At 57.3% G+C, this 18772-nt stretch overlaps 8 protein-coding genes across 8 annotated transcripts; 2 read left to right on the top strand and 6 right to left on the bottom strand.

Annotated features, from left to right (window-relative positions):
* Window positions 1–324: 324 nt before the first annotated feature.
* CCM_02528 (RNase III domain protein) lies at window positions 325–1230 on the top strand (the record flags this gene model as incomplete). The annotated part of the gene is made up of 3 exons (XM_006667680.1): window positions 325–718; window positions 795–1024; window positions 1084–1230. 3 exons carry the CDS (start codon window positions 325–327, stop codon window positions 1228–1230), a joined length of 771 nt encoding a protein of 256 aa, XP_006667743.1.
* Window positions 1231–1520: 290 nt separating this feature from the next.
* On the bottom strand, window positions 1521–2633 carry CCM_02527 (uncharacterized protein; the record flags this gene model as incomplete). Its single annotated transcript, XM_006667679.1, has 1 exon — window positions 1521–2633. The coding sequence occupies one exon, from the start codon at window positions 2631–2633 to the stop codon at window positions 1521–1523; it is 1113 nt and encodes a 370-aa protein (XP_006667742.1).
* Window positions 2634–3425: 792 nt separating this feature from the next.
* CCM_02526 (ankyrin repeat protein) lies at window positions 3426–7761 on the bottom strand (the record flags this gene model as incomplete). The annotated part of the gene is made up of 5 exons (XM_006667678.1): window positions 3426–4442; window positions 4498–4739; window positions 4792–5352; window positions 5403–5556; window positions 5611–7761. 5 exons carry the CDS (start codon window positions 7759–7761, stop codon window positions 3426–3428), a joined length of 4125 nt encoding a protein of 1374 aa, XP_006667741.1.
* A 769-nt stretch (window positions 7762–8530) lies between these two features.
* On the bottom strand, window positions 8531–11209 carry CCM_02525 (Cupin, RmlC-type; the record flags this gene model as incomplete). Its single annotated transcript, XM_006667677.1, has 4 exons — window positions 8531–8838; window positions 8889–10154; window positions 10217–10516; window positions 10615–11209. The coding sequence occupies 4 exons, from the start codon at window positions 11207–11209 to the stop codon at window positions 8531–8533; spliced, it is 2469 nt and encodes an 822-aa protein (XP_006667740.1).
* A 501-nt stretch (window positions 11210–11710) lies between these two features.
* Window positions 11711–12595, bottom strand: CCM_02524 (50S ribosomal protein L27; the record flags this gene model as incomplete). Its single annotated transcript, XM_006667676.1, has 2 exons — window positions 11711–12306; window positions 12391–12595. 2 exons carry the CDS (start codon window positions 12593–12595, stop codon window positions 11711–11713), a joined length of 801 nt encoding a protein of 266 aa, XP_006667739.1.
* A 251-nt stretch (window positions 12596–12846) lies between these two features.
* Window positions 12847–13278, top strand: CCM_02523 (uncharacterized protein; the record flags this gene model as incomplete). The annotated part of the gene is made up of 2 exons (XM_006667675.1): window positions 12847–13015; window positions 13085–13278. 2 exons carry the CDS (start codon window positions 12847–12849, stop codon window positions 13276–13278), a joined length of 363 nt encoding a protein of 120 aa, XP_006667738.1.
* A 250-nt stretch (window positions 13279–13528) lies between these two features.
* Window positions 13529–14498, bottom strand: CCM_02522 (uncharacterized protein; the record flags this gene model as incomplete). Its single annotated transcript, XM_006667674.1, has 2 exons — window positions 13529–14352; window positions 14432–14498. The coding sequence occupies 2 exons, from the start codon at window positions 14496–14498 to the stop codon at window positions 13529–13531; spliced, it is 891 nt and encodes a 296-aa protein (XP_006667737.1).
* A 1053-nt stretch (window positions 14499–15551) lies between these two features.
* On the bottom strand, window positions 15552–17644 carry CCM_02521 (HET domain-containing protein; the record flags this gene model as incomplete). The annotated part of the gene is made up of 3 exons (XM_006667673.1): window positions 15552–16679; window positions 16729–17249; window positions 17326–17644. 3 exons carry the CDS (start codon window positions 17642–17644, stop codon window positions 15552–15554), a joined length of 1968 nt encoding a protein of 655 aa, XP_006667736.1.
* Between the last annotated feature and the right edge of the window lie 1128 nt (window positions 17645–18772).

The following is an 18772-nucleotide window of genomic DNA, read 5'->3' as shown; positions in this document are numbered from 1 at the left end:
AAACATACTGTGGCGCACCACTTGTAGACCGAACGATGTAGCACGCAGAGCGCTATTACGCAGAGAAACTAACTGAAAGTTTTTTGACACATGTTTAGATACATCACTGCTCAACTAGATAATAAGAGCTCTTGTTTATGACTTTTGAGCATCTGTTGATTGAATTGCGGGATGTACCCTGAGCCTGCGCCACATCAGCCACAGTCCCTGTTACTGAGTCACGTGCAGAAATTTATCCGCAGGAAAGTTGCGACTTTGGTGAAGGCCTCAATCCATCACGTAGGACGACCTTTGGACTTTAACAACTCCGCCACACAACCCACAATGGCACTACAGCCGTGTCGGACAGCTCTACTGCGCAGCCGGCAAGCAGCGCGCGCGCTTCTCCCCTGCGCGCGCTCGTATACCACGACGACAGCCACCGAGACCCCCGAATCGTTCAAGATTTCCCCGTCCAGGGAGCCGACAACCTCGGCGCCGCGATGGAGCCGCACGCCCGAAGGGATGAAGGCGGACCTGCAGATGGACTTTGCCAAGAACCCGCGGAACAAGGTGTGGGTGGTCAACAACGACCCGGCGCGGCTGGACCAAATGTACGAGCGGCTGCTCGGCCAGGGGGGCAGCAAGATGCTCCCCGAGGAGCTCAAGTGGCTGGCCGTCACGCACAAGAGCTTTGACCAGGGACGCAGAGGCTTCAACGATCGGTTGGCGCTGGTCGGTACGTGATGATCAAGTCTGGCGCGGACGACGGGGTTTTTCCGGGCTGTTGGAGAGGAAGCTAATGAGAGAGACAGGTCGCATGGCCCTCGACGTGGAGGCTGTCAAGGGAATCGTGAGCAAGCCTGCGGACCCCAAGGCGCAACAGACGGACGAGTTTAATAGGCAACCGTTTGAGCACCCCAAGCTCACGCCTGTGGACAACTTGAACCTCCATGACGCCCGCGAGTCTGTCGGCAAGGAGCGGCTGGCTGCGCTCGCCAGGTCCGTGGGCTTGGATAGCACTGTGCGGTGGAAGCCTCGTGTGGTATGTCTTTTACCGCAATTCGCCCACTATTGGTAGCGACTCGCTGACATTTTTTACAGGTCGACAACCTCGAATCGAGTGGTGTTGAGGTTGTGCTCACCGGCGCCATCATGGCCATTGTCGGCGCCGTGACGTTGCAACACGGCGGCGCTGTGGCGACGCAGATTATCCGCGAGCGCATCCTGGCCAGGATCCCCAAAAATTAATGGCATTTTTCTGAAGCATGCGGCATAAGAGCGCTGCCTGTACTCATACCCTCTTCGTATACCACATACACTGTACTATTTAGACGGCGGGCTTGTATAAAACTAACATTCATTATTCAAACTATTGCTCAAAGTGATTATTCCGATATGAGTTCTGCGCGCTGGGATATATGATACTCGAAACGATGGCAAACGCTATAACCATAAATGACTGCCAGATACAACCGGGTTCCGTAGCTGAATTAAGTGGTTGCGAGAATTTCCAACTCAAAGACATGTCCGTGTCCAGCCTAGAGCAGCGGCGTCTGCTCTGAGGGTTCGTCGGCCGCCTCCTCGCCGGCCACGAGGTCAATGACGGCGCCGAGCTCCTCCTGGATGACCTTTTCGCGGAGCAGCCAGCCGGCAAGCGTGCCGGCGCCGGGCCCTAGCAGGGCCGAGATGCCGACCATGTACGCGGGGACCTTCCAGTTGGTCTCAACGAGGACCCAGTAGAGCACGGTGGCGCCGATAAAGGCAAAGTCAATCTCGATGAACTTGACGCACGAGCGCGTCATCTCCCTGCGGTCGTCGGGGCGGGTCAGGCTCCAGAGGATGCCGGCGTGGGCGAGAACGGACGACAGGGCCGGCACGCCGTACACGGCGACGAGGCTGCGGCGGTGCGTCTCGAGATGCACATTGCGCTCGGCGGTGTGCGACCAGACGCGCTGCAGCGCCCAGCGCACGGCCTGGCGCGCGAGCGACACGTAGAGCGGGAAGAAGAGCCAGACGCCAATGGTGGCCGGGCTGTTGAAGACGAGCATGAGGACTGACGGCAGGTAGAAGCCGAGGACAATCGACACGGGAATGGCAACGACCTCGGACGCGGCAAGGTTGCGGTCCAGGTCGACGCCGAGGGCCTCGAGGCGCTGGCCGCCAATCTCGCCGCCCTCCTCCTCATCGCCGGCGGCGCCAATCTTTTGGGCGACAAAAATGTTGCGCAGGCGCTGGATCTGGGCGGGCACGATGAGCAGCTGCCAGACGAGGGCGCCGCCGAGCAGGTTGAAGAGCAGCCAGGCGGGGGTCGGGTTGGCGACGAGGCGGGCGGGCCGGTTGCAGCCGCGGGCCGACTCGGCGGTGCACACGGTGAGCAGGGCGCCGACAAAGGCGAGCACGACGGCGAGCACGGCCCGCGTGCGCGCCGAGTCGAGCGCCGCGTGGAAGAAGCTGACGACGTAGCAGAGCGGCGTGCCGAGCAGCGGCACGCGGCTCAGCCCGGGCAGCCGCGCGTGCGCGTGGCACTGCGACCACAGCATCGGCGTGTTGACGTCGGAGTGCACAAAGAGCGCGATGCCCGTGGCGATGGCGAGAAGGATCGGCACAATCATGAGCGTGCGCGTGCGCGCGGTGAGCACGAGGGGAGCCATGACGGAAAGGTCGGGGAGGGAGAGGGGGGGACGGAAGTAAATGGATATCGGCTCGGCGGAGACTTTGGGGTTGGTCGTCGCTGTAATAACCAAAGTGGTAGTTAGTCGTGGACAGCTAAGATGGAGGGTTGCCCGTTGCTGTTGATGTTGCAGAGGGAGAAGGAGGTGAAGATTTGGGGATGATCGGGGGAGGGTCAAAGTGGCTCCACGTTCGGAGCTGCGGAGTCCACGGCCAAGCGTCATGCGACACGAACTCGTGATCGAACCATGACGGTGTCACAAAAGATCTACAGGAAATAAATTAACGGAAGGATAGATGTTCTGGAAATATGAAGCTGGAGAAAATGAGAGAAACGAAAAGGACAAAGCAATAGACGAGAAAGCAGCTACTTACTCACAGAAAAGGTGAAGAGTTAAATTACTAAATTGCTGGCCAAGAAAAGCAACCACTAAAACAAACGGAATTATTTCCTGTTGTGCTACCAGCTACTTTCGCATTTACTCCGATGACGCTGGGTGAACTTGATGCAGCCCAGGTCCTGGTAGCATCATGTACCGCTGGTTGGCCAGCTTCAAGCTGCCACTTCCATAATGGACATTATAGCAAGGGGATCGCTAAATAATTTAAAATCATCTATGCCGTATAGAGGTAGAATATGCAAAATTTGTCCACTCCAATACTTGAGCTCAAGCGCACCCGCTAATCTCATATAACCCTAACCCTATGCAACATACTTGCTTTAATAAAGAATGCATCAACAAAAAAGGCCAAACACCACCACTGCCTCAACTCTACTTGCTCTTATTCTCCTTCTTCGTCCTCACCGACCAGCCTTTCCGCACACCCCTCTTATTCACCTCTGGGATCCTATACGCCCTATCGCGCTCCAGCCGATGCCTGTCCCAAAAGTCACTCGCTTCCTGGCGCAGCGCCGGCGCCGCCCCGGCCGCCGAACCACCGCCGGCCGCGTCGCCCTCACCAGCGGCATCTGAGCTGCTGCTGCCGGCCGCCACCCACGCCGACGCCCGCCCAGCCAGCTCGTGCAGCGCGCGCCGGCACGGCTCCCAGAGCAGCACGTACGCGTACTCCTGCAGGCGCCGGACGGCGCGCAAAACGCCGTCGGCCAGCCGGCGCGCCGTCGTGCTCCAGGCGGCGACGAGCGAGGCGACAATCAAGACGACGCTCGCGGGCAGGGCAATGGCGCCAATCGTGGCGAGGGACAGGTTGTCGCCGCCGCCCCATTCGCGCGTGTTCATGCCAAAGAGGCCCGTGAAGAAGGTCAGCGGCAGGAAGATGACGGTGAAGATGGTGAAGATCATGACGCTCCGGTTCTGCGCGCCCGCCACGTCGGCGTGCAGCCTGCTCAGCCGCACCTCGTCCACCTGCGCCTGGCGCTGCACCATCTGCAGCAGCTTGTCGTAGTCGTCGCGCGTGTCGCGCACCCGCCGCGTCATCTCCTCCGCCTGCTGCTGATAATCCGTCACCTTTTTGAGCGCCTCGTTGAGAAAGAGCCGCCCGCGGGTAGTGTGTTCGCGCAGCTCGGCGCGCGCGTAGATGGCGTGCATCGAGGCAAGCACCTTGCTCTGCAGCGCAAAGAGATGCAGCAGCGTCACGAGCTCGTCTTCAATGTCGCGCAGCTCGAGCAGCGCAGAGGTGTTGTCGCGGTTCTCGCGCTCGGCCCGGCGGCCCTCCTCCTTGTGGCGCGCGCGGATGAAGCGCAGCCGGTTGTCGACGGGTTCAAAGTCAAACGTCTTGTCGCGCACACCCTCTGTGCGGAACTCTTTGAGGGAGCTCGTGAGCTTCTCGGTCTAGGTGGCTGTTAGTACAACAGGTAGGCTTTCCGTCTGGACAGCAAATTCCTACCAAGACACTGATTGCCTCCTCAAAGATGCGGAATACTTCGAGGTCCGGATGCGACGACCGGTCCAGGAGAACGGTGACGGCATGCAGCACGGACAGGGCAGCTAGGTCAAGCGCATTCTCGCACTGGCGCGTAAAGTCAACATTGACCTCGTTGAAGATGCTGTCCCGTAGATCCGCTTGCTGAAACAGAGGCCCTTCAATGGGATCCCCCTCGCGCTTGGGGAAGAATGTAACCACAGTTTCTGCCACAAGTCAGAACCTCAAATCAACACCCCTCGATTGCAATCCACTTACGAGTATTCACCACCCACAGCCACAGCTGATCGACCATCAAGACGTTGCCATTCAAGACATCATCCTCGCCGCTCTGGTCCTCATTCAGCCCCCGAAACCTCGTCAGCCTCTCCTTCCAGCCCACGTTGCCGCCCTCATTCCCGCTGCGATGCGAGCCATCGCGCGTGCTGGACCCCTGCGCATGCAGCTGCTGCTGCTGCCCATGGTTCCCGAAGCGCTCCTTGGTCAGCTTGTACAGCATCTGGTCGTCGTCGCGCGAGCGGGTATCGCGCAGCGAGGGGTAGCCAAACTGGTCCAGGGTGCGGCGGCAGTTGACGGGCGGGTCGTGGCCGAGAAACTCCCAGATGACCTGCATCTCGGTCGAGTCTGTCTTGGCCACGTTGGCGGGCACGGGCCGCGACTGGCCCTGCGCCAGCCGCTGCAGGATGAGGTTGCGCCGGCGCAGCAGCCGCTTGTACGTGTCGAAGTGGAGGTAGGGGAAGAAGAGGCAGGTGTACATGCCTTGATCGCCGGCAAAGGGCGGCATCGTGGGACTAATTGCTGAGGTGCTCAATGGCGACACTGGAAAGAAGATGAGTATTTCCCCGGGACACGTAGCGAGGGCAACTCACAAGCTCTCGGTGCTGTGAAATAGCAGCCGGGTTTGGCAAAGTATGCGTAATGCTGCGAGTGTCGTCCTCTTGTATGCTTTGTCGCCCAAAAGTCTGGCCCGTACAAGTGCGAGAGGTTCTGTCCTGAGCACACTTGGAGCGCTTGCAAGATGCTCTACCGAACGTCAGTCATCTCCCAATCAACCGCCCCCAACCTTTGCTCCCATACCTTGACCCATGCTGGATTATTATACGGGAGATGGATCCATGTAAACTTTTTAGCTTGCGCCTCTGGCTTGAGCAAAACACCCGGCTCTGGGCCTCGATTGCTGGCCCCAGCAGCGGCAAACCCCGACCGCACGCCGAAGACATTCTCCAGCAGCGGCGGCGACGCCTCGAGCTCGTCCTCGTCCTCCCCCTCAGCGCCCAGCAACAGCTCGTCCCCGCCCGCGCTCCGACTGCGGACCGAAAACGGCGGAAAGTCGCGATACTTGAACCGCGACGACGCGCCGCCGTCGCTGCCCAGGCTCGCCGACCGGCTCAGGGACACGAGACCCGGCGTGGTGGCCGCCCGCCGACCGCGCAGCGGCGGCGAGAGCCGGTCGATGACGAGGTCCTGCTCGACCTGCGCGCGCAAAAAGGGGGACGCGTGCGGCACGGCAGAGGCTGAGGAGCGGTTCGGCGGCGAGGGGGCGCAGAACGGCGGCGAGGCAATGGGCCCGATGGGCGCGGATTTTGGCGAGGATGCGGGCGGCGCGGCGGGAAGACGGTGCAGTGCCTGGATGATGGGCGACATGGGCACCACGGTCCCTGTCGGCTCGCTGATTTGACTGTCGATGCCCAGAGCGTCCCTGACGGTCATGGCAGGCGGCACTGATATGACATCCCTCGTCGGCGAAGGCGAGTGCTCCACGCTGTATTCACCCTGCGCACGCGACGTCCTGCCTCTTGTCTGCAGAAACTGTCCCGGCCCCGGCGACCCGTCGACCTCACTCAGTCTCTCACTCAAGCACTCTTCCGGGCCCTTTGTGATGAACTCGCGGAGCGGCAGTCTGGTGGACCAGGCGCGCACCGCCGTGATGCCGGTGCCGCCGACGAAATCATCAAAGAAGCCGTGGACTTCCACATTGACCTTTTGCTCCAAGTCCGGCATGGACCAGCGCGCGGTGCCCTCGCCGTCGCTCCCACTCGCAATGTGCGCATCGGCATGCTCGACCTGCTCTGCGATTTGGCACAGAAAGAGCCGCATCGTCGACACGTTGTGGCGCCCAAACGAGGCCACGTTGGCATGGTCGCTCTGCAGCGGGAATATACGCTCCTGCCGCATGCCGAGAATGGCCGACTTGATGGACGTCAGCGGCGCCGTGAAGTAGACGCTCTCTGGTGCATCCGCGCTGCCGCCATTCGTGCCCGCTGCGGTCGCTGTGCCGGCCACGGCCGCACCCGCACCGCGGCCCGACAGCCGCGAATCGATTGTCTCGTAAAAGGTCCATATGCGCATATCATTCGCAATCTCTTTAAAGTCATCGTCGATGTGCGCCAGCAGGCTGCTCCCCACGCGCAGATCCGCCGTGAGCGTCTCCGGCAGCGGCACGTCGAGCTGCAGCAGGCGCTGCACGCTGGCCGCCAGCGAGCGCATGGCAAAGTAGCTCGAGCCCTGGTGCGGCGTGCCAAAGAACGCGACCCCGTAGCAGTCGTCCAGGATGTCCCGGTACCGGGGCTCGCGGCCAGCGCGCACCAGCGCCATCTTGGCCACGAGGCCGCCGATGCCGTGGCCGAGGACGAGCAGCGGCCGTCCGGGCTGCTGCTGCTGGTTCTCTCGCAGCGTGTGCAGGGCGCGAAGAAGCTCCTCCGCGAGGAGATGCAGTGTCGTGCCCTCGACGGGGCGCGGGTGCGCGTAGAGCAGGATGCGCGCCTTGCTGGCCACGCGGCGGATGCCCTGGCGCACCCAGGATGTGGACGACGGGCGCGGATCGCCGCCGGTGCTGCTGTGGACGTGTTGGGCATCGCGCATGGACGGCGCGCCAAAGTAGCGGCCAAGCAGGCCTTCGCGGTTCCATGTGCGCAGTCGGTCGCCGCCGGGGCACGGGACGGTGATGATGTCGACGGTGGTGATGTCGTAGGTGAGGTCGCCGGCCGGGTCGAGGAGGAATCGCTCGCCGTCTCCTGCGGGCTCTGATGGAGCTTCGACGTCCTCCGGGTTCTCGATTTCAATAGCTTCTGGCTTGTCGCAGCTGTTCTTGCTGGAATCCGTCTCTTGAGCCGGCAATTGCTGCTCTGGCAGGCCACTGGGCTCCCGGGCTAGCCGCTGCGGCGCCAGGACATTGGCCGGACGGGCATTCCCAGGGATACTCCTGGGGTTTTCGTAGTCTTGTGGCATTGTAGACTTCCCTGGTGGCCTATTGGAAGCCATCTAGGCTCTGTGGGTTGGTGTACTTGTCGTGTAAGTGGTAAGAGTGATGATGTTGGGTGAGAAGGAGATTGGGCATCCTCTCGAAGAACCAGCATCTGCGAAAAATAAAATACCCCGTCCTCGGGCGTTTTATTAACCCCTGACGCCTTTCGGGGCTTATCCTCGCCTCTTCACCAAGAGTCAGCTGGTTGCCGTGTCTCATGGTCTTAGCCGCCCTGGACAAAGCTGGTCACGGTCGCAGTCTGGCTGGTAGAAAAGGTACCCTGCAGGGCGACATCCGAGAGCCGCAGCAAACAATATGACGCTCTGCGACGACATTAAATAAGAAAATGTCCGCTTGCTTCATTTCTTGGCCACCCGTGACAAGTTTCTCCAGCGCCATCTATACGAAGACATGATGCGGTGCTTTGATGGGTTGCATTGTATGTTGTGTCAACACGTTGTGGTGATGTGACTAGGCTGTACGTGACTTGTCCACATGGTTGACTCGCTCAACGCGATGGTGCTAACGTTAGCGGCGACAAACTAGAGAATCAAAAAGGTGGCGTTTCTCATTCGCCAAGTAAAGTATCCTATGGTAACTGCTAATTCCTGCCAATACGGCACCCTAATAGCATGCGTTTTGTTGCTTCAATTACTCCAGCATGTTGCTTCAAAGCAGCCCAAGATGACACCAACAAAGAAACGAAAGAAAACATAGGATGATGATACATAATTTCGAGGCTTTACGAGGTCCTCAAGACAGGAGCGAGTAGTTTTTCACCGTCGTGCAGTGAACCGTAGCGTCAGTGTACAGCTTATTCGTTATCACGCACATGTCGCCAGGCCGGATGATGAAAGCGCTGTTCGGTCCTGCATCAAACTTATTAGTTCCGACCTTGATCTCGATCTTGCCCGATGCCACAGAGCATGTCCGTAGCTGCGACTCATGCGCTTCCCATCGTGCCTTGTCCCCTGGCTTAATCGTCAGGACATTAAAGGCCACGTCTTCCGAGACCTCAATCGGCTCTCGCCCATTCAGATAGGCATTCGAATACGCAATATCTAGCAACAATTAATAGAGCTTCCAGCGAGGTCATCAGCCGTGTACATACTCTCTCCATAGGTCGAGTCGACCACTCGGCCAGGTGCCACTTCCCAGCTCTCCATCTCAAGTTGGGCCGGAGGGGCTTGGACTGGGCTACGCTTGGTCGCCGGCTCGGGGGAACTGGAATCCACTATCCTCCTTGCTCTTACAGATCGAGACACAATGCCAGAAGAGGTGGGCCGATTTTCCCCCGTCTTCCGCGCCGCCGAGGGCCTGCTATTCGTTGCTGGGTTGGCATATGCGGCTTGAGTCTGTCCATAGATGAACGTGGTCGATGGAGATGGCGGCTTCGAAATGCGCGAATCTCCGTTGTAGTCAGCACTCGAGGTTTCAACCGACTCCTGGAGGGACGGAGAGTCCGACCGAGGCATGTGAAAACGGGCTGCTTTTCCTGCCTTGATGGCGGAATCCACATTTCGAGCGTCCCTCCGCTGATGAGCGACCCGGTCTTGGGTTCCCGAGTATGCATGGGAGTCATCCTCGTCGTCCGAGTCGTGCAATCCATCAACGCGCTTCTCATAGCGGTGCAGAAAAGGCTCCGTCCGAGTCAACCAAGAGCAGCGGTTGGGTAAGTTCCGAGTCTGTGCAAAGTAATGGCAGCCCACGCAGCTGTCTTCAGAAAAGTACACATCCTTGTGCGCGGCGGAAATCCCCAAAGGCATGGCAACCGACCGTAGCGAAAGTCGACTGCCAGGCTCCTGCAGCGCACCGCCGCAGGCATCCATACCGAATACTTCGGGCCCAGTAACGTATGCCACTGCGAGGGCGAACATGTGCACGCTTAAGTCCTTGCCCGTGTGGTGGTTGATCCAGGACGTTGGTAAGTCGCGACGCCGTGGCAGCCGGCAGATCTCGCGAATGTACGCCGTGGCAAGGAATCTGGTGCTCTTAACACAACCGCCGGGAAGAAACCTGCTGACGTAGGTGAATGGGTCGGGATTTATCATGGACAGATACTCCTTTGCAAACGGCACTGTGTCGCTTTCCTCGTCGTCGCTTCCCGTCACGCTGACTCGCGACACTACAATGGCCCGCCACTTTTCTCTCGGGATTTTCGAATAGAAGCCGACCTTTGTAAATGTGCCGTCGCAATTGTCATTGTATGCGACGCCCTTGTGTCCCGATGAGAAATGTCCTCCCAGTGCTCTGGCACTGTCAAAAGCCCTGGGGCACGCCCTGTCTGGACAGACAAAAGGAGTAGGGGAGGACATATCCAACCGATAGTTGGTTGGAATGAGCGCGCCGCTCATACTGGCGATGTCATCCTTGGATGCTGTGGAATCTCCGTTAGCTACACATTTGCACAGTCGGAGCCAACAGGTCCGCTTGACGTACGGTAGTAATACTCATACGACATTCCATCAGCACGAGTGAAAATGGAATCGGTCGAGTTATACTGGAGCCAGTCGCCCCCAGCGATTGTCTGGTTCATCAAGCCATCTTGGCCACGCTGTTGCGCGTGACTTGGAGCTATGGGTTGCTTGGCTGCTAGAGGGGAATGCGACGCTGACGATGCCTGTATCGACGGAGGGACAGCTCGCTTTAGAGGCCGGGAGGAAGTCTCGAGCGCGGAGCTGCTAGTACGACGCTTCTCGCCCAGCACAGGTCGCGGTAATGAGCCTGTCAAAGCTGCTCCTAGATTTTGGTCAGAATATATCGGGAAACGGAGAGTTGACCGTTGTCGCAAAATAATATTTTGCATTCCGTATTCAGTCGTCATGGATGATACTCACCTTCAACGTCGTCGTCGTCGTCGTCGTCGTCGTCGTCGTCGTCGTCCGATGTTGACGAATCACCAGGCTCGGAGTGAGAGCTGCTGCTACTCAACCCCCCCTTAGGCCCATTCTTCTGCTCCCATTCCCGCTGCACCGCCATGATGGTCGAGTTGAGCGACGCCGCCTTGGTACTCGCACGGCGCGGCGGCGGCGCCTGCGCACGCGCCTGCAGCTGCGGCTGGCTGGCGGCGGGGGGCCGCTGATTGTTCTGCTCCCAGGCGCGCTGGGCGTCCATGATGGACGAGTTGTGCGCCATCAACTTGCCGCCGCCGGCCTGCGACTGTGCCTGTGCCTGCACGGGCTGCGCGTACGGGGGCAGCGGTACCTGGCTGACCATGCGAGGCGCTGGCGGCGTGTTGCTGGGCGTAGGGACGTGGCCGCGCGCCCGCGTGATGCCATCCGGCAGTGGGGAGGGCATGATGTACTGGTAGCGATCAAATTGCTGTGCAAAGTATTGGGCCGCCCCGGTGTCGTTGCCTTTCTGGCATAACGATGCCGAGGACGGCTGGGTGCTGGCTGGACGTTGAGGGGTCTCAAGCCGCCAAGAGAGCATACCTGGCCTGTGAATGGACGGCAGCAGCGCGTTGGTCGCGTCGGTGTTGAAAATAGGAGTTGGATGGGACAGAACCATGGATATGTGTATTTCGAAGAGTCAAGAGGCCGGGGATGGCATTTGGGTTACTGGTGAATACTGGTAGATTAGAGTTGGAGTAGGCGCGTCGCGTGCGTGCACTACCAAAACCCAGTACGGAGTACACTTAACTGATAAATTACTTCAGGAGCAAACAGCTCGCTCCACATCAAAGACTCAACCGACATGCCGCAACTAACCAGACAAAAGGAAATTGACTCGGAAACAATTTGTCATGGTCCAATTATATAATAATTATTCATGCATCAGCTTGGCTACAACACGAGTGGTATTTTCACAAGCCAAGGTCCGCAATTTCGGCTGATGTTGTACATGTTCTAACAGAAAATAACGTCATGTGGTAATATACAATGCAAATCACCCACGCTCCCCTCACGGCTATGCCATCTCTACACGTACTCGTCATTTCTTCGCCTTTGTCTTTTTCGACGCCTTCTTGCCCGCCATCTTCTTGCCCGCCTTGAACCCGTCCTCGCCCAGCTGCGCCCTCTTGGCCTCTGCCGCGCGCTGGCCCTCAATCTCCCGCTCGCGCCGCCAGCGCCTGTTACGGAGCCACTGCTTGCGGGTGCGGAACTTCTTGAGCTTGAGGCCCGTCGTCTGCACAAGCCGACCGATGCGCCAGTTGTCCTCGCGGTAGCTGTAGTCGTCGCGGAGCTTGAGCAGGCGGTCCGGCTCGCCGGCCTGCACGCGCGTCACCTCGAACGGGATGCCCGACGGGGACAGCGCCGGCACCGCGGCCGCGGCGCGGATTGGATGTGCCGTCATGTTGAGTCGCCGCTTGCGCTCGGCGTGCGCGGGATACGGCAGCGTGTCCGCCTTGTCGAAGACGACGCCAATGTATTTGCGGTCGGGGTGCCGCGCCGGGTCGCGGTAGTACTTGACATAGCCCGTCGCCGTCGCGTGGATCGTGTGGTCCCGCCCCATGTTGCAGTTCTCGCCCGGCCACCAGTGTGTGCCGCGTTGCTTGTAGAGGATGTTGCCGGGGATGACGAATTGGTCTGCCGAGGAGAGTCAGTTTCCGCGTCTGCATTGCAAACTTCAAAGGCCTCAATGGCATCAAAGTAGAACTCCCGTAGACGTACCGCCGGTTCGCTTGGCTCCTAGCTTCTTGGGGATGCCTCGCTTGCACTTTTTCTTGTACGCTCCCTGCGCCTTGACCGAGGCGTATCGTTGGCCTTGGACAATGGCACTGTTGAATTGCGGCTGTATGGTCAGACCGGCCAGCCTTGACAGGGTGGACGCCGCTATCAGCGACGGCCTTTGGACCGAGAGGAACCGCAACGCCATTGTGCTGCGGATGGATGCTGTCGAGGAGACTATTATGGGGGCTTCTGCGGATTGAAGCTCATCTCCAACGGGTGATGCTCAAATTTGGTCTTGACTGCGCTTAGTCAGGCCATGGGGACTTTATCGATAAGCTGCTCACGAAAGTGGCCAGCTAGCAGTGACGCCATGTTCATTTCTACATGGAAGCCGTTGCACAGCATATTTCTTCCTGACAAACGTAAAAACAAACAGGCGGTGCATAATCTGTCGCAATGCGCTTGTTAATAGCATTCTTTTCGCTCTTCTCGCTGGCGTACGCCCAGTTTGGCTTCTTTGACCAAATGTTTGGCCAACAGGAGCAGCATCACGGCGGGCATCACCACCACCAGCAACAAAACAATCCGAGCGACGCTTCACAGTACCACGCACGCTACGAGGCTTGTGCGTCATCATGACCCTACTCTGACACTTTTGGAATCACTGGCTAATACGTTGCTTACTTGCTCATAGCCGTCTGCGACAACTATCTGTGCCCCGATTCGCTCGCGTGCGTACATTTTCCACACCACTGCCCTTGCATCTGGGATCAGAACGAGGAAAAATTCGAACTCGGCGATGGAAGTCGTCTCTGCGTCTCCAAAGGCGGCTTCAAGGACGGCGAGGCGGCGCGCAAGGTCGAGCTGGCGCGCAAAGGTCTCCTGTAGAGACATCTAAGGGATCAATATCATGTACATCTTATTGGGGGCGCAGGCATGATGGACGGTTTTTGTAAACTTGAATTGTTTGCTCTTCAACGCACACAGAGAGCATGGGTAACGAGTCACGGAAAGAAAGGTACCAAATTGACTGTCTGTCATATCAATAACACAGCGGGAAGAAGACAAGCCCCGAAACAAAATTCAACGCCGAAATGGATATCGCAATTTAAGTGAAAAACAAACAGCACCTCAGCGACTACGCAAAGCCATTGGGAATCGACGGGACTGGAGGAGGAACTGCGTCGTCTTCTTCGTCTTCGTCGTCTTCGTCGTCGTCGTCGTCGGGGAGGCTCTCCGGGTTGCCCAGCAGTGACGCCACGTCGCGCATCTCGTAGTGTCTTTTGCGGAGTTCTTCAAATTTGTGGTGTTTTTCGACTTCTTCCGGGGAAGCGTCCACCAAGGCGTCTTCGGCGGAGGCGACGGTGTCCTCGTCCAGATGCACGCTCTTCTCCGAGGGGGCGCGGGGGGAGGCCGTGTTGGCCGCAGCGACGTCGTCAGCATCGTAGTAATCACCTCCCGCCGCCCCCTGCGCCGCGAGGCCGTGCGCCTCCGGCATCTCCTCTTCCGGCTCGCCCAGCGAAAGGCCCGGAATGTCGTCCTCAGGACGTGCACGTGGAGCTTTAGGGACACGATGAGCACCCTCCACAGAAGCCTCGGCGTGCTGGTCGCCTTCGGCTTGGTACTCGTCGTCGGACGGGTCTTCCATGGGATCATACTGCTTGACGTAGGGCGTCTTGGGCTCGTCAATCTTCATCGTCGAGGTGCGCTCCTGCTCGGTGAGGTACAGGTTGACCTCGTCCCACTTGAGGCGCTGCGAGGGCTCGGCCGATTCGACGTTGGTGGCCGACTGGCGTCGGGAGGCGCCGAGGCGGGCGGTGGAGGACGAGCGACGGTGGCCGGCGTTGAAGTGTGTGTTCTCGAGGGTGATTTCTTTGCTCATGGACCGCTGGCGGAGAGGTGGAGCGACAGTTGATGGATCAACCGAGGAGCGATCGTGGGAGACTGAGTGCTTGAGAATGCCTAGAGATGGGTCCGGGTTAGTATCAGATTCACGGTTTGACAATGATTGCAGTTGAGCAAAGCTGATTTGCTGCCTCACCTTTGGGTCGGGCGACATCAGGGCCGGGCGGCGAGTGCATCGGGGAGTCGTCAACGGCGGAGGCCATGATTTATACAAGTCTGCGGCGGCGCAAAAGGGACCAGATGCGGATATAGAGGTATGCGTCTAGGTGCTCACGAGGCGAGTTTTCAAGGAAAGCAGGCAGCGTGAGGTGCAAAAGGGCAGTAGGTAGGCAGGCGGCCTTTTGTTGTTAGGCCGTTTGAGCGGGGTTTTGGGCGTCTTTTGGAATGGCGGGGTGACGAAGAGCAGCGACACCAGGCGCAAAGCAATACTGGAGAGTTGAGGTTGCAGGAGCTGATGGGCACTGGGGCGAATCGGGTGATGAAAGTTTATGAGTGTGCACGGCGCATGATGGAGGGTGTCTGTTGTACGGCTTCGCACCACCAAAGTTGCACCCAGCCCTTCCCAGCAAGCTCTTTGCTCTTTGCAGCGAGGTGATGACGCACAAGGCACGCGGGCGCCGGAACGGTGGAGCGATGTACTTGGTTTTGCTAGTCTCCTTCGGCGAAAAGGCAGGTACCTTGAGGCTGACGCCACGAACGACTGGCAACCTCGTGGAACCTCTCCGTAGTCACACCACCAGTGAGACCAGTGAGTGCCCACGTCCTCCCGCATGCCTATCAGCTGCCAAGGAACGCGGGAAAATATTTGATAATAACAGGAGATGCGGTATATTTCCCTCAATTATACTTGCTACTCAGATGACTTGGGGGCGATGACTTTGGGACGGTGCAAAACTTGGTCGGTATGTAGTACTTGACTCAAATGGGACTTATTAGGTACCTTCAGAGGTAGTTACTTGTCACTGGTTGGCCCACCAAGATGGTTCGGCTCGTTTTGGCTTCTACATTTACAGAGGAACCGATACGCTTGCCTACAACCTTCAAATAAAACTATAATTCGAGGCCTCGAGCTAAGAAACGCATCAGGCCAATCGGAAACGCCTACGAGTCCATTGACGTTGGCAACCGGCCAACCCTACCCTGCAGCAAGGCGTACCTCGTCTTGTCCCAATTGACAAACAGCCCGCAGATCAGACTTCAACTTTGCTCTTCTTCACTAGAACCCGCTCCATGAATTCAAGTTATTTAGCATATTTTTAACAAAGCGTCATGGTTGAAACCGTCTCCGGTCCAAAAACACTGTTCAATCCTCGCACGATATCTGACACCATGCCCAAGCGCTGGTACCATCCCGGCTGTGCAGCAGACTTGCCCAACACCATCAGCTCCGCACCCAGCTCCGCGCTTCTATCATGCTCCGATTCAAACTCGCCGAGCACGAGGACCCAGCATCGGATACCTGGCGACAGCAAGCGGACAGTCCTGACATCTTGACCTGGCAGGGCAAGCGGCTCGACCCCCGCCTGGCCCTCCCTCCGGCGTCGACACGCAACGCGCTCGGCATCGTCGTCACTCTTCTCCGTCATGATGTATTCGAGATGCGAGTCAAGAATCAGTTCTAGCGTACGACCCCCGACGTCAATGGCCGCCCACCCGACCTCGGAGTAGCGCGTGATGCGGCTTGCAATCACCGGTCCGCGCAACGTCAGTCTGCCACCCGCGACCCTGCCCAGCGGCGCGTGCGGACTCGGCTGGCTCTCGACTGACAGCACATCCGTCAACTTGCGGTACGGCAGCTGGCCGTTGCGGAAGCAGTAGTAGTCGACCTCGCCGTCGACCGACGCCCACGAAAAGGACGGCGCGCGCGGGTCGTGGCGGTCCCCCGCCGTCTCCAAGTCGCCCGTCTTGTGCCACAGCAGGTCCAGGTCGATGTTGTCCTCCCACAGGCCGGCCACGTAGCGGGACCGCGTCTTTTGCTGCACGACCTCGGCGATGCCCGAAATGGCCGGCAGCCTGTCGCCGCTCCGCGACAGGGCCCTGTTGCTGTAGTTTTCGACGAGCTTGTGCCAAAAGGAAAACGTCTCGGCGGCGGCGTCGAGCTGCGCCAGCGGGGTGCGGCCAAACTGCCGGCGGCGGTTCAGCGTCGACAAGCACTCGCACGTCTCGGCTTGCTTGCAGACCCATTGCATCTCGGTCGCCGAGAGCATCAGCAGCCGCGAGGACAGTACCTGCTCCTGTAGCGTCCACCCGCGCTGCGCCCACGGCTCCTTCGGAGCGCGCTCGTCGGGGTTGGTTTGCCAGCGCCAGTGGATACCGGATTGCCCAATGAGCCGAGCCTTGATGAGGGCGGGCTCCGGCTCCGTCTGCACCGTGCGGGCGAATACCTTGGTGTTTGGTCGCCTCGACGCTATTTTCTTGCCGCAGGAATGGCACAGCCGCCGACGTTGAGGAGACGGACGCAATGGTAATCAGAGCGTTGGCGTATACAGACGCCATCTTGGCTGACTCACGCTCCCAATCCTCAATGGAGTCCTGCACGATGCAAAGCGAGTCCACCCAGAGATAGTCCACGCCGAGTGCTCGGGTGAGCACCACTGCATCGACAAGCGTGTCTTGCAAGTCCGCCAGCCTGATGTGCTGCTTCATCTCGGCCATGTTTGCACGCGTCGTCTTTGTCGTGACGGCCCCTCCCCAACTGTAGCTCAGCGCGGTGTACGCACCTGGGCTTGTGCCCGCCGTGTCCACCAGGCGCAGGACGTCTTCGTCGCCGCTGCGTCCGACGTAGAGGAGCCTCTGCGGAACTTTGTGGTTCCACGTCGTCACTGCCCTGCATACAGGGTGACTTTGCAGGCAGGTCTGCAAGCACGTAGTGATAAAGCCTCTGCCTTGCGGCGACAGCTGATGTGTGCAGACATCGGGGAGCGGAAGCACGCGCTGCCAAGGGCTGCGTAGTTCTGGCGAAACCGGTGATTAGCACTTTCTTTTTGCGCGCCGTGCCTGCTTTCACGCCCATTTACTTTATCGACGTACTCGCTGAGGAATACAGCTGCGCAACCGAGCGTGCGCCGCGAGCGCGAAAGGCGATTTGAATGTTGCCGGGGCCGATGGGCAATAGCAGGGTGACCTCGGTGCGGTCGTAGGCATCGCAAGGCACGCCGAAAAATGACAGGACCTCCAAGAAGACAGCGCAGATGACGCACGAGCGCGAGGCGATGCGAATATCCCGTAGCCTGCGTGGCAGACTCAACGTCATTTCAGTCTGGTCCAGGCGGGCATGCTCCTCCGCCTCCTCCGCTGCGAGGCTGCAGCAGCAGGCGCACACCTTGGGATCCAACGAGTCCCTGTCCATCGGATGGAATGTGATGAAGAGTCTTGAGGGCTACACAGACGATGGCTCAACTCTCTCCTTTAATAAATTCCATATTAGTAGGGCTATCAGTACCCCACGTAAGACACCACCTTACGCTTAATAAGCGTTTAAAACCCCCCCTTTCTCTACCTCTTAGCTATATAGGCTAACACTATAGGTATACTACTAGTCCTATAACTAATAAAGCCTATCCCCTTATAAATAATAGAATATTTAACTCTTTAACTAAGCTAAATAGACCTTAACTTTTTTTAAAAAGAATATAGTTTAGCCTTTAATAAAAAGTCTATTTTAAAGATAATCTTTAAAAATAAAAAGCTTAAGATAATAATAATAATAATAAATCTATATTTAACCTTATCTTTATTAGCCTTATAGTCTACTTTTTAATATTAAATATAATAATATTTTTTAAAATAAGTAAAATTCTTACTATTACTCTAAATATTACTTTAGGCTAGTTTAATAAACTAGAAGATATTAATATAGTTTAAAGATATTAAAATATTATAAAAGTTGTTATTAAAAAAGCTATTAGTTTTATAAAAAATAATAAACCTATATTTTTTATAAGTCTAGTCTAAACCTAGAATTCTATAGTATCTTATAAAGATATTATAGCTAAAAAAACCTTAGAATTACTTAAAGCTAGCTAAGGCTATAGCTATAAATAATAATAGTAATAATAATAATAACTTAAAGGCTTATTAAATAATATTCTAAGAATTAAAAAGAAATAAATTAAAATATAAAGTAGATTTTAAGTATTATAGGCTAGGCTCTAGCCCAGCGCCTTCCAAGAGTGGCCAGCGCAGAGCCCCTAAAGGGGGCCCTTATAGGTGCAACTAGATAATAATCGTGCTAGTATTGTTATTATAAATCCTTTTGGCCTCGTGGTTAAGAGGGTTGTGCGCCGTAAGGCTACTAACGGCTACGGGGCTGGTTACCCCCGAAGCCCCTCTGGGGCTAGTCTGTCATATACAACAATACTACCCTAAGGTTATAGGTTTAAACCGTACAGCAGGTAGCCACCGTAATAGAAGGTGGATTAGCGCTGTGTATAGACCTTGGCCTAGGCTTATAGGTAGCGGCTCGTCTGGGGGGTTT

The sequence above is a fragment of the Cordyceps militaris genome (genome assembly GCF_000225605.1).
Source record: "Cordyceps militaris CM01 unplaced genomic scaffold CCM_S00002, whole genome shotgun sequence".
Lineage (NCBI taxonomy): Eukaryota > Fungi > Ascomycota > Sordariomycetes > Hypocreales > Cordycipitaceae > Cordyceps > Cordyceps militaris.
Note: the sequence above shows the minus strand (reverse complement) of the source record. Positions and strands in the feature narration are given on the sequence as shown.